This window comes from Ostreococcus tauri (genome assembly GCF_000214015.3).
Source record: "Ostreococcus tauri WGS project CAID00000000 data, contig chromosome 08, whole genome shotgun sequence".
Taxonomy (NCBI): domain Eukaryota; kingdom Viridiplantae; phylum Chlorophyta; class Mamiellophyceae; order Mamiellales; family Bathycoccaceae; genus Ostreococcus; species Ostreococcus tauri.
The window spans coordinates 593,187-605,627 of NC_014433.2; the positions used below are offsets into that span (position 1 = coordinate 593,187).

Below are 12,441 nucleotides of genomic sequence, written 5' to 3' on the forward strand. Positions count from 1 at the left end.
TCCGCGACGTCCGCCCGCGCGCGCGATCCACCCGCGAGGCATCGACGAGTCATCGACTCGTCATCGACATCGTGTTGACCACGCGCCGCCACCGCGGTCGCGTCACGGCTCCACTTCGCGCGTCGCTCGATGTTCGGTCGACAAGGGTCCGGACGCAAGGTGCGCGCGCGCGCGCGCGATCGGCGACGCGCTGGACCACGTCGACGCGCGGGCGAGGAACGGGGGCGATGGAAGATGCCGCGATCGTGCGATGAAGCTCGATGAAGGAGATTCCAGAAACCGCGCGGATGGACGGAGAAGGCACGGTCGCGCGACGGCGACGTCGAGGACGACGGACGTAGACTGACGAAAGGATAACGCCGCGATGCGCGCGCGCAGTCGGATGATACCAAGCTGTACGATGTGCTCGGGGTGAGTAAGAGCGCGACGCCGGCGGAGATCAAAAAGGCGTACCGCAAGATGGCGGTGAAACATCACCCGGATAAAGGCGGGGATGAACACGTGTTCAAGGAAATCTCGGCGGCGTATGAAGTGTTGAGCGATGAGAATAAACGGGCGATGTACGATCAGTACGGTGAGGAGGCGCTGAAGGATGGCGGGATGGGCGGCGGCGGAGGGGGGTCGCCGTTTGACATTTTTGAAGCCATGTTCGGCGGGAACCCGTTTGGGGGACCGGGCGGTGGACGCGGCGGTGGACGCTCTCGCGTGCGAAAGGGCGAAGATGTCGTGCACGCGCTTAACCTTAGTTTGGAGGAGTTATACGGCGGCGTGACGAAGAAGCTGAGCTTGTCTAAGAACATCATCTGCCCAAAGTGCGACGGTAAGGGGAGCAAGTCGGGGGCGAGCGGCACGTGTAACGGCTGCCGAGGCGCCGGCGTCAAGGTTGTCGTTCGACAGATCGCTCCGGGCATGGTACAGCAGATGCAAACCGTCTGTAACGACTGCCGAGGCACCGGACAGACGATCAGCGAGAAGGACAAGTGCGAGCAGTGCCGCGCCGCTAAGGTTGTGCAAGAGAAGAAGGTTCTCGAAGTGCACATCGAAAAGGGCATGAGACACAACCAAAAGATTGCTTTCCAAGGCGAAGCGGATGAAGCGCCGGACACGGTCCCGGGCGACATTATCTTTGTCGTCCAACAAAAGGACCACGCGGTTTTCTCTCGCAAGGGAGACGATTTATTCATGGAGAAGGAAATTACCCTCGTCGAGGCTTTGTGCGGTATGAAGATGACCGTCGATCACCTCGACGGACGTCAGCTCGTCGTCACCACAGCCGAGGGCGAGGTCATCAAACCTGGCCAGGTTAAGGCGGTTTACGACGAGGGCATGCCCAAGGCTGGCAACCCTTTCCAAAAGGGACGTCTCTTCATCCACTTCACCGTCAAGTTCCCGGTGTCGGGTGATTTGTCCGATGACGCTCTCGCCGCGCTCGAAAAGCTTTTGCCGCCGCGTCCGGAGCTCAGCATCAACATGGAGAGCGAAAATGTCGAGGAAGTTACCATGCACGAGGTCGACATGGAGCAAGAGAAGCGCCGACGCGAGCACGAGCACAAGCACAGTCGCCAATACGAGGATTCCGACGACGAAGGCGCCGGCGGTCCGGGCGTGCAATGCGCTCAGCAATAAATGGAATGATTCGAGGCTCCATCCTCGTGTTGTAATCGCGTCGATTTGTGGGTGAAGTCACCGGCGACGCGACGATAGTGTGCGATTTGAAGTTGTCCGAATCTCGGGCGACACATGTTATGAAAGCGTTCAATTTCTTTCGATCAAATTTACAACAAAGCGATCAGTCACGGAAAAAATCAGCCGAAATCGCGCCATTCGCGACTTTTTTCGACTTCTTTTTCTTCTTCGCCGGCGTCTCGACGGTTTCGTCCGCGGGTGACTGTCGCTTCGACGCGTACACCCAACTCTTCGATCCCGCCGGAAGTCGCCGGGTGTTTGTTCCTAACCCGAGCGGAGCGTCCGGATCCCATTTTTCCACGTCGCGAGGCGTATGACTCTTTATTGGTGAGAACGCGGCTCGAATCATGTCGATCGCGTCGGCGGTGACGGGCCACTTGCGCTCGCCCGCTCTATTTTGCAAGAAGATGACGCTAGTCGCCGCGGCGGACGCCGTCATCTGATCCACGCGCGAGTGTTGCGCGCCGCTGATAAAAGCGTGCTCCTTTGCCTCGAGCGATGTGTTCGAGGTACAATACACACTCTTCGCCATTCGCTTCCATCCACGGCTCTCCAGCCACTTCGGGACGATCACGCAGAACGACAGTGGCTTCTTACTATTCTTCGCCAGCAATCGCTCGAGGTGTCCCGCCAATCGCGAGATGAACTCCTCATCAAACGGGGGGTTGCACTCGAACGACCCCTCTTCGGGTTCATAATCAAACGCCGATCCGAGACTTCCAAACTGTCGATCCGTCGCGGGCACAGCGGAGCAGTATTCTTCCAGGTACGCGTTCAGCGGCGACGCAAACATCTCGCAACGCACGCCGAATTTCCCTCGCAGTACGTCCAAAACTCCCGTCGGAACAGCAGCCTGCATGTTTCCAGCCTTGTAATGCGTTCCCTGCAAACACGCATATCGAGCCAGAAGACAAAACGCCGCTCGATGGAACGCTTCGTCGTCCGCGCGTCCCTCGAACCGTCGTCGCAATCCCGCGTAATGCCGCGCGTTCACCTCCAACTTCACCTTCCCGCACGACAATTCCACCTTTCGAACGCCCTTGTCTCCGCCGACCTCGAACTCTCTGCGGCGCACTCTGTTGGCCTTTGCGTTGAAACGCGTCGAGGCCTCCGCGCTCGCCGCCGCTCGTCGCGCGTTTTCACTCGCCTTGGCCAACCGTCGACATATCCGCGTCGCCTCGCCATCCGACGCACCGCTCGCTCGTAATTTCCGCGCGAGCACCGCATCGCGCTCGGCGTCTTCGCCGCGAGGGAACGCGTCGGCGTCGGCGTCTCCGCCCCGACGGCTGTACAACCAAGACTCAAAGTGTTGATACCACCGTCCCCCCAACCACGCCCCCGCGCTCGCGGCGAACTCCGCGCACACCGTCTGCATCGCCCGGTGCCTCCCCGCCTCGCCCGCGGGCGTCGTCGTCGCGTCGTCGCGCGTTTCGTCATCCGACGCGTTCCCCTCTGAAATCCCCTCCACCCCTTGCGCCGCGCGCATCGCCGCGAGAATCGCCTCCATCCCCGCGTCGACGTCGTCCACGTCCTCGACGTCCTCCACGCCGAGTCGCGCCCGCGTCAGCGCCCGCGTCGCCCGGCGCGCTCTGGCGCCGCGTCCGTCGCGCCCGCCCGTCCCGATCTCCGCGACGTCCGCGTCCACGTCGCTCGTTCGCCTCGTCCCGCGCCCCGCGACGCGCGATCGACCACCAAACGCGTCGCGCCGTCGCGCCGTCGTCACCACCGCGCCGTCGTCACCGCCAAACGCTCGAACGCTCGAACGCCGAAGAGCGACGCGCCGCCGAGGTAAAACGTCAGCGCCCACGTCGCGATCACCACCGACGCGCCCACGGCGAGCGCGCGCGAGGCCCGCGCGCGCTTGGCGACGTGCGGGTCCACGGACGTCGCCGAGCGCGGGTCCACGTGCGGGGCGAACGTCCACGCGTTCAACACCCACAGCCACGGGAGGGCGAAGAATCCGAGAAAGTAGAGACGATCGGCGAGCGCGCGGGCGCGGTGTCGAGGGAGACCGCGCGCGGCGTCGCACGTCGCGACGGCGTCGGCGTCGTCGTCCGTGGGCGAGGCGTCGGGGGTGGACATCGTCGCGAGGGGACGTGTGCGGGACGCGCTGGTGAACGAATGAAATGAAAATTGAAACGTCGCGCGCGCGTGACGCGCGTCGGTGGCGTCGGTCGGCGTCGGCGTCGGGGAAGGCGGTGATGGTGTGCTCACGCGGTGGTCTTCGCGGCGGCGTCGGCGGCGCGCTGGGCGCGAAGCGGCGACGCGGTGAGAATCTCCACGCCCGTCTCCGTGACGAGGAGCGTGTGCTCGCATTGCGCCGTCCACTTCCCGTCCGCGGTGACGCTGGTCCACCCGTCCTTCCACATCTTGTCCCTCGTCGTTCCGATGGTCAACATGGGCTCGATCGTGAACGTGGTGCCGACCTTCAACTCGCCCGGGTCGTTGTTACGATGGTGCTTCACCGTCGGTCCGCTGTGAAACACCTTCCCGACGCCGTGTCCGACAAACTTTTCCACCACCCCGTACTTGCCCTCGTCCGCAATCTTGTGAATCGTCGCCCCGATTCTGCGCACCGGCACGTTCGGCCCGCACACCGCGATCGCGGCGTCCAGCGCCCGCTCCGTCGTCTCCACCAGCCTTCGCACCTCATCCGTCACCTCGCCGCACATAATCGTCCTCGACGTATCGCCGTGATAGCCGTTGAGATACACCGTGACATCGATATTAATAATATCCCCAGACTCGATCACCGTATCGTCGGGGATTCCGTGACAGATGCATTCGTTCAGAGACGTGCACACGCTCTTCGGAAAACCTCCGTAATTCAACGGACTCGGATACGCCCCGCGCGCGACGATCATCTCGTGCACCGCGACGTCGATGTCATCCGTCGTCGTCACCCCAGGGACGATCATCAACTCCGCCATGTCCAGCACCTCCGCCGCGAACCGTCCCGCCGCCCGCATCCCCTCTCGGTCCGCCGCCGTCGTCGCCAGCTGCCACGTCCCGTCGTCGTACGCCGGGAGGTGTCCATCGCGCGCGTACGGCGGCACGGGCGCGATTTCACTCGGCACGCGTCGCATCGGCGTCCGCGCGCCCGGTCGCAGCGGGCGTCGTCCGTTGTACCACGAACGCGCGTCGTCGGCGTCGACGCCACCGACGCGGAGGAATTCCGCGAAACCCTTTCGTTTCGCGTGCGTCGTCGATCGCGATCGCGGCCGGTGCGTCCACGCGCGCACGGGTTCGCGCGCGGCGACGCGCGCGCGCTGGGCGAGCGCGCGCATGGCGACGCGTCGCGGTGTGCGTTCGCGTGGACGTCATCGGCGTGTAATTAATTAATCGCATCATCCATCGCACGCGCGTCCGCAGCACCGCGCGCGCGCACGCGATCGACGACGCCGCGGACGCGCGCGCGATCGACGGTGAGACGCGGGTGGATGGGCGAAGACGCGCGCGGGCGAGGACGGATGCGCGAGGATGATGATGATGATGATGACTTTGATGATGACTTTGATGATGACTTCGATGGGATGGATGACGACGCGTGGCGCCGCGTGCGTGACGCCGACGACGGGCGAGACGCGGTGGTGATGCTCATCGATGCGTCGCCGAGGATGTTCACTCGGGATGAGACGCGCGATGGCGGGGCGAGCGCGTTCACGGCGGCGGCGCGCGCGTGCTTTGAATTCGCCCGGGCGCGCGTCGTCGTCGCGCCGGACGACGCGGTGGGCGTGTGCGCGTATAACTGCGCGAACACTTTGGGTGGATTGGGACAGGCGAGGGTGTGTGAGGTCATGCGTGTCGATGCGCCGAGCGCGGCTGGGGCGATGGTGTTGAGCGAGTACGCGGACGGCGACAAAGGGGCGCGAAAGTTTCGGGACGCGTTCGGCGCGTTGGACGAAACGGAAGACGGCGGGGGCGGGACGACGAGCGATCGGTATAATCAGGAAGATGCGTTGACCGCGGGGTTGTGGACGGCGTCGCACATGTTGGAGCACGCGCCGAGACGAGCGGGGCGTAAGACGGTGTATCTGTTTACGAATGAGCCGAAACCGCTGCGAGACGGGAGCGCGGGGGCGAAACTCATCGCTCGGGCGAAAGAGATGGCGGCGCTGGGGCAGAGCATCGAAGTCTTGAGCCTGACGCGAGATGGAGAGTTTGATTCGTCGATATTTTACGACAAGTTCACCGCCGAACACTGCGGTGCGAAGGCGGGCGAGAGGGCGCTCGTCGTCGTGCGCGACGGCATGGAGTTGCAGAGAGAATTTTTGAAAAAGTCTCGCAAGCGTAGACGATTGAGACAGACCGAACTCTGGTTGGTGCCGGGAAAGATTTCGATCCCAGTCGGTGTGTACTCGCTCGTGAGCGAGGCGAAGAAGTCTTCGGCGATTCTCGTGGACGGGAAAGATCTCGGAGAGATTCGGAGGGAGCAGATATTCGTGGACGCCGCGACGGGTGCGCAGATTGAAAAACCGACGAAGAGCTTCGTCGAGTTCGACGGGAAGGAGCTCGTGTTCACGAACAAAGAGCTGGCGAAGATAAAGCAGGTCAAGGTGAAGGGGATGCCGGATGAAAAAGGCGCGGTGGGGTTCCACCTCGTCGGGTTCATCGACGCGAAGAGGATCACGCGCGACTTGTGCCTGAAAAAGTCCCACTTCATCGCGGGCGAGGAGAAGGGCTGTGCCGCAGTCAACGCGCTCATACGCGCGTGCGACGTGGAAAATAAAGTGGCGATATGTGCGTACGTGCGCGCGAAGAGCGCGGGCTTCCGATACGTCGCGCTTCTTCCGCAGCTCGCTCCGCACGTCGAACCCGGACTCGGCGACGCCGACGACGCCATTGCGCGCTTGGACCCGCCCGAGGGATTCCACGTGTTTTACCTCCCATTTCGAGACGACTTGCGGCACCCCGAATCAGTGGCGGGATCTGTGAAGAAACCCGCACCTCGGGCGACGAAAGAACAAATCGACGCCGCTCGAAACGTCGTCGAGGCCATTCGCCTGACGGGTTGGCATCCGAAACAAACCCCCAACCCGGCGCTGCAGACGCACTACCGCGTCTTGGAGATGTGCGCGCTGGAGCGAAACGTGATGGAACCCGTGCACGATGACACTGAACCCGCTTTAGACGAGTGGGCGCGCGTTGGTGTTCCCGCGCTCCTCGCTGACTACGACGACAAATGTTTCGGCGCGTCTCGAGCCATCGACGATTGGCACGGCGTCGGCGCGCCCAACGTACTCGTCCCCGTCGTCGGCGACAAGCGTAAATCCATCGAAAACGCAGGCACTCGAGCTAAGCGTTCCGTGGTCGTCATGCACATCCTCCCCGAGCACGTGCACTGCATCGATCTCGTCAAGCGAAACGCCCTGAGCACCATGACTGGCGAAGCATTAAAGCACTTTTGCGCCGCGCACGGATTGAGCGCCGGCGGCACCAAGGCCCAGCTCATCGAGCGCGTCGACAGCCACGTCAAAATCTGCGCCCCCAGCGCGCTGTAGACCCATAGAAACCGTCGCACCCCCGCGCCATAGCGCCGATGTAACCCACTTCACCGACTCGCTCGCGCGCCGCCGCGCCCCGGCGAACCGCACCCGCGTCGCCGCACACCTCGACTCGCGATGCAACAAGTCGAGGTCAAACCCGAACAAGCGATCGAAAAACCGAGCGAGCTCATCCCCGGGAACATCCCGTTCCCACCGATCGACGAGAGCGACGCGTCGGCGACGCATGACGTCGCGGCGACCGCGCAGGTCTCGCAGCCGCGCCGCTGTATCCACCACTCCCGCGCGGAATGACGCCGTTTAAACCGCCGAGCGACGACGAACGACGGGCGCTGCGCCTCGGACGGGCGATGCGGGCGTTCTTTCGCTCCTCGGTCCATCATCACGGCGAACGAGACGGAGACATGGACCGACGGGCGCGAGAAGGGGACGTCGCGCGGTGGGGCGACCGGGACGGCGACCGGGACGGCGACAAAGAGTCGGATGCGGACGAAGACGAGGACGACGTGGACGACGTGAAGTGGGTGAAAATCATCGCGAACGCCATGATGAACGATGCGCAGATGCGGGTGAGCGATGAGGCGATCGTGCCGAGGGAGATCATGGAGGCGGCGTTCGGCGCGGACGCGAGCGCGCTGAGCGGCAAACGAAAGGGCGTCGAGAGCGGACCGGGGAGTCCGACGAGGAGAGGGGCGAAGCGGGCGCGGGTGAGCGATGGAGGACGTCATGCGGGTGGGGCGCAGGCGACGACGTCGAAGAGGGGCGTCGATGGACTCTCGAGGCTCGAGCGCTTGGCGCGTCTGGAGTCCATGGCGAACGACGAGGACGAGCGAGCGACGCGCGCGGGACGCGCAGAACAGCGACACAGCGGACGCGGTGGACGCGATCGTTCCACCTCGAAGAACCCACGTCCCAGAAGAAGCGGAAACGAAGACGAAGAGGACGACGACGAGGAGAACCGATTCGAGGAAGACGACGACCTAGACTCAGACGACGACTACGCCAGAAACGGAACCTTCGACGACGACGACGGCTACGACGAGCACGACGCCGGTGGCGACGGTGGCGAAGCGTTTTACTAGGACGAAAAATGTAATCACTACCACTCGCTACGTCTTCACTGACCCATGTTTTGTAACCGCCCCAAGATGACCTGCCCGCTCTCCAGGTAACGCAACGCGCAATTCGTGAGGCACGACGACTCGCTCGACGAAAACTTCGATCCCGGCGCGTACGTCACGCACTTCTCGAAGCACGTCTCCGTGAGCTTTGCCACGACCTCGTTGAACACCGCCTTGCGTTTTTCCTCCTGTGCGCGCCCGTGTGTACGCGTCAGTCGTCGTTTTGGTCGCGTCACGGATCGACGTGGGGTCGAATCTGTCGAGACATTCCGTCGCCGCACGTCGTCGCGTCGCGTCGCTCAGGGACATCGTGCGCGAACGATCGCGCGCGCGGCGTACCTCGAGAAACTGCTGTAGGTGGGCGTCGTGACCGGACATCACGCGCGTCGTACAGTGCGGTGCGCGCCGCGGGACGGGCGCGAGGCGAGCGACGGCGCGCGGGCGGAGCCGACGAAGACGACAATCAATGACAACGCGAGACCGAATCCGGTCGCGAACTAAAACAACGATGAAACAAAACAACGCGCGACAATTATCAACACGCGCGCTCTTCGCGCGCCCATTTCTCTAAAGAAACGCTTTTGGGAGGCACGACGAAGACGCCGAACGCAGCCTCCTTCCCTCTGTGTACCTCCCAACCCCGATCGATGTGCTCGGCGAACGCGCCGTCGCGCTCGAAATCCACGCACGCGTCCAAGGAATCGACGCACGTCACTATCCTGAAATCACCAACCTCCCAGGCTTCGCGCAATTTACTTGAAAATCGACTCAGACCGCCGCCCGTGAGCCACGCGTACGCCACCGTGGGCGGAGGTAAATCCTCGATTCCACGCGCCAACGTCTCCGCTCGCACGCGCGTTAAATCACACTGCCGCACGGCGACCAAATCATCCACCCCTCGCCGTTTCGCCTCTTCCTCGCTCGTCTTCACCAAGCTCGCGTCGAGCTCGAGTCCGACGCACGCGCATCCGTACCGCTCCGCCGCGTCGATCAACACCGCGCCATCGCCGCTGCCCAGGTCGTAGACCACGTCCGACGACGTCACGCGCGCCGCCTCGAGCGCTATCGCCCGTCGTCGCGGTTCCGTGCGCGCGTACGGCGCGAGCGAGTGGTTTTCGCCGGCATCGTTTTCATCAGCCGGCGGCGGCGGTCTTCGTCCCAACGCCTCGCGCAGGAGCTCGTTCTGCGCGCGGGCGATGTCTTGAGGATCGTGAACGTCCATCGATGCCTTCGCGCGCGCGCGTCGAGGCGCGGACGCGCGCGCGAAGTGAAGACAGGAATCGTTTTGTTTGACGTTTTAGACACTGGATAGACGTCCCGACCGAACGACTGAACGGGTGTTTACATGAACAAACGCAGCGCCGCGAGGGAGAGCGCGCCGAGGGAGACGAGCGTACCGACCGAGTATCGAATGATCTCCGTCTTCGCCGCCTCGATCTGCGTGCGCATCTGATGTAACTCCTTATCGACCCGCGCCTCGACGCTCTTCATTTGCGACTCTTGAATCCCGTGCAGCTCGCGCAGGCGTCCTTTTTCGAGATTCAAATCCAACTTTTGCGACTGCGTGATCCTCTCAATGTTATACTTTAAATCCGCCCGTAACTTTTCCGTCTCGCTCACCAACTGATCGCTCTGATGTCGCATTCCCGCGCTCGCCTCGCGCATCGCCCCGCTCAACTCAACCTTGAGCGCCTGCGTCTCCGCCCGGCCGTACATCAACTCACGCTCGAGCTCGCCTCGGCCGACGACCCCGGCGCGGGTCATCGCATCGGTGGTGCTCCGGATCACCCCCTCCGCCTGCGTCTCCGTGAATCCCGCGCGCACGAGCGCCTTGACGAGGGAATGCGAGTCGAAGCGATCGACCGCGTTGGTACCGCCGTGCGCGCCGTGTCCACTCGTCGACGGCTCCGGCGCCGCGCTCGAGGCGAACGCGCGAGGGACGATGGACGCGAGATGTCGCGCGCGACGCGTCGACGTCACGGCGGCGCGCATGACGCTCGAGCGCGCGCGTGTGCCGACGCATTCGCATTCGAAACGGTTCTGAGGGACTCGTGATGAGTGATGACTCGAAAAAGGTGCGCATCGCATTCGTCGACGCGGCGCGACGCGCGCGCGGCGCCATGCGCTACGAGCGATGCGCCGGGCGACGCGCGCGCGTCGTCGCGACCGCCGAGTCGCGAGACCGACGGCCGCGCGCGGAGAAGCGCGGGAAGACGTCGACATCGAACGCGCCGCCGCCTCGAGGTCAAAAAGTGAACACCGACACGAGGGCGTCGCTCCCGGGCGATCGCTGGCGCGTCTACGACGTGCGCGTGGCGCTGGAGGAGGACCCTGGGAAGGACTCGCACGAGGTCACGCCGGCGTTGACGAAACAGCTGGCAAAGTTGCTCGGGACTCGAGGAGACGCGGACGCGCTCGCGCGCGGGACGGAGGTGCGACGGAAGACGTGCGACGCGAGATCCGTCGTGAGAGGACGCGTGGTCGGTCCTGGGTTTAGTTACGTCGTGGATGTAAGCGATGAGGCGATTTCGAGCGCGGGAGGGACCGCGCGGCCGTTGAGGGAGCGGGCGAAGAAGTTGGAGCGGGCGGCGGGCGAGCGGGAAGGCGGTTTGGGGGCGAACGCCGAGGCGTTGAGAGAGGCGTACGAGCGCGCGCCGACGCGCGGTAACGACGCGTCGTCGACATCGACGTCGGATACGTTCCCAGACGACGACGATAAGGTGATCGTCGTCGGTCTCGGACCCGCCGGTTTGTTCGCGGCGCTCGCGCTCGCGGAGGCGGGCGAGCGCGTCGTCGTCGTCGAGCGAGGACAACCGGTGGAGGAGCGCGGGAGGGATATCGGCGCCTTGTTTGCGAGACGACAACTGAATGGTGAGAGTAATCTGTGTTACGGCGAGGGCGGAGCGGGGACGTGGTCGGATGGGAAGTTGACGACGCGCATCGGGAGGAACAGCGAACGTGTCCGAGCCGTGCTTCAAGCGCTCGTCGCGTTCGGGGCGCCCGATGACATATTGGTGAGTGGTAAGCCCCACCTTGGGACCGATCGTCTCGTGCGAATCTTGCGCACGGCTCGGAGGTACATGCAGGGATTGGGGGTGGAGTTTCGTTTCGGTGAGCGATGCGAACGAATCAATCGGGACCCAAACACGGGCGCGGCAGGCGGAGTGACTCTGGCTTCCGGTGACGTCATTCGCGGCAAGGCGGTGATATTAGCGGTCGGACACTCGTCTCGAGCGCTCATGGAGTCCCTTCATCTCGACGGTGTGAAGTTGTCGTACCAATCGTTCTCCGCCGGATTCCGCATCGAGCATCCGCAGGGAATGCTCGATACGCTTCAATATGGATCCAAGTACGCTGGGTACGTGGACAACGGAAAAGGTCCGCTCCCCGTGGCTGATTATCGCGTCGCGAATACAGTGCAGGACGGCATCGCCGCCGGTCGAGCGTGTTACAGCTTTTGTATGTGTCCGGGGGGCCAAATTGTCCCTACGTCCACCACAGAGGACGAACTCTGCATCAACGGCATGAGTTTCAGCAAACGCTCGAGCAAGTGGGCGAACAGCGGACTGGTGAGTTCGATCTCCGAGGCCGACGCGTCGCCGTTCGCCGAAGTCGGATACGAACCTCTGTGTGGTTTCGCGTTTCAGCGCCACATCGAGCGCGAAGCCGCCGTCATGGGCGGCGGCGGACTCGTCGTGCCCGTGCAAACGGCTGAAGACTTTTTGAACGAAACCGTGTCCGACGTGGCGACGTTACCGTCGAGTTCTTATCGCCTCGGTGTGAAAACGGCACCGTTACACGAGTTGTATCCACCCGCGGTCACGCAGGCAATTCGAGAGTCGCTGTTCCGTTTCAACAAGCAGCTCCCCGGTTTCGCCGGCCCGCACGCGCTCATTCACGCCCCGGAGGCGCGTACATCGTCTCCAGTTCGTGTCGATCGCGAAAAGGAGACCCTCATGTCGGTGTCGATGCCGGGTATGTACCCAATCGGCGAAGGCGCGGGGTACGCCGGAGGCATCGTCTCCGCCGCCGTAGACGGCCTCGCCGCCGCTGAGACATTGCTCGAGATGAGCGGAAAACGTAGGTAGACAATTCAATTTTACGTAGAAATACAGTTTTGGTTACGTGTT

At 63.4% G+C, this 12,441-nt stretch overlaps 10 protein-coding genes across 10 annotated transcripts; 4 read left to right on the plus strand and 6 right to left on the minus strand.

The window, feature by feature from the left end:
* Positions 1-129: 129 nt before the first annotated feature.
* OT_ostta08g03500 (Heat shock protein DnaJ, cysteine-rich domain) lies at positions 130-1,626 on the plus strand (the record flags this gene model as incomplete). The annotated part of the gene is made up of 2 exons (XM_003080863.1): positions 130-159; positions 379-1,626. The coding sequence occupies 2 exons, from the start codon at positions 130-132 to the stop codon at positions 1,624-1,626; spliced, it is 1,278 nt and encodes a 425-aa protein (XP_003080911.1).
* A 163-nt stretch (positions 1,627-1,789) lies between these two features.
* OT_ostta08g03510 (Phosphorylated CTD interacting factor 1, WW domain) lies at positions 1,790-3,193 on the minus strand (the record flags this gene model as incomplete). Its single annotated transcript, XM_003080864.2, has 1 exon — positions 1,790-3,193. The coding sequence occupies one exon, from the start codon at positions 3,191-3,193 to the stop codon at positions 1,790-1,792; it is 1,404 nt and encodes a 467-aa protein (XP_003080912.2).
* A 212-nt stretch (positions 3,194-3,405) lies between these two features.
* Positions 3,406-3,768, minus strand: OT_ostta08g03515 (Gamma-secretase aspartyl protease complex,presenilin enhancer-2 subunit; the record flags this gene model as incomplete). Its single annotated transcript, XM_003080865.1, has 1 exon — positions 3,406-3,768. The coding sequence occupies one exon, from the start codon at positions 3,766-3,768 to the stop codon at positions 3,406-3,408; it is 363 nt and encodes a 120-aa protein (XP_003080913.1).
* A 128-nt stretch (positions 3,769-3,896) lies between these two features.
* Positions 3,897-4,973, minus strand: OT_ostta08g03520 (Peptidase M24, methionine aminopeptidase; the record flags this gene model as incomplete). Its single annotated transcript, XM_003080866.1, has 1 exon — positions 3,897-4,973. The coding sequence occupies one exon, from the start codon at positions 4,971-4,973 to the stop codon at positions 3,897-3,899; it is 1,077 nt and encodes a 358-aa protein (XP_003080914.1).
* A 246-nt stretch (positions 4,974-5,219) lies between these two features.
* OT_ostta08g03530 (von Willebrand factor, type A) lies at positions 5,220-7,187 on the plus strand (the record flags this gene model as incomplete). The annotated part of the gene is made up of 1 exon (XM_022983647.1): positions 5,220-7,187. One exon carries the CDS (start codon positions 5,220-5,222, stop codon positions 7,185-7,187), a length of 1,968 nt encoding a protein of 655 aa, XP_022841043.1.
* Positions 7,188-7,307: 120 nt separating this feature from the next.
* OT_ostta08g03540 (unnamed product) lies at positions 7,308-8,272 on the plus strand (the record flags this gene model as incomplete). Its single annotated transcript, XM_022983648.1, has 2 exons — positions 7,308-7,398; positions 7,440-8,272. The coding sequence occupies 2 exons, from the start codon at positions 7,308-7,310 to the stop codon at positions 8,270-8,272; spliced, it is 924 nt and encodes a 307-aa protein (XP_022841044.1).
* A 35-nt stretch (positions 8,273-8,307) lies between these two features.
* On the minus strand, positions 8,308-8,689 carry OT_ostta08g03550 (Mitochondrial import inner membrane translocase subunit Tim8; the record flags this gene model as incomplete). Its single annotated transcript, XM_022983649.1, has 2 exons — positions 8,308-8,499; positions 8,651-8,689. 2 exons carry the CDS (start codon positions 8,687-8,689, stop codon positions 8,308-8,310), a joined length of 231 nt encoding a protein of 76 aa, XP_022841045.1.
* A 157-nt stretch (positions 8,690-8,846) lies between these two features.
* OT_ostta08g03560 (FAM173 family) lies at positions 8,847-9,533 on the minus strand (the record flags this gene model as incomplete). Its single annotated transcript, XM_003080871.1, has 1 exon — positions 8,847-9,533. One exon carries the CDS (start codon positions 9,531-9,533, stop codon positions 8,847-8,849), a length of 687 nt encoding a protein of 228 aa, XP_003080919.1.
* A 119-nt stretch (positions 9,534-9,652) lies between these two features.
* Positions 9,653-10,303, minus strand: OT_ostta08g03570 (Coiled-coil domain-containing protein 90; the record flags this gene model as incomplete). The annotated part of the gene is made up of 1 exon (XM_022983650.1): positions 9,653-10,303. The coding sequence occupies one exon, from the start codon at positions 10,301-10,303 to the stop codon at positions 9,653-9,655; it is 651 nt and encodes a 216-aa protein (XP_022841046.1).
* Positions 10,304-10,365: 62 nt separating this feature from the next.
* On the plus strand, positions 10,366-12,399 carry OT_ostta08g03580 (Pyridine nucleotide-disulphide oxidoreductase,FAD/NAD(P)-binding domain; the record flags this gene model as incomplete). The annotated part of the gene is made up of 1 exon (XM_022983651.1): positions 10,366-12,399. One exon carries the CDS (start codon positions 10,366-10,368, stop codon positions 12,397-12,399), a length of 2,034 nt encoding a protein of 677 aa, XP_022841047.1.
* Positions 12,400-12,441: the final 42 nt, after the last annotated feature.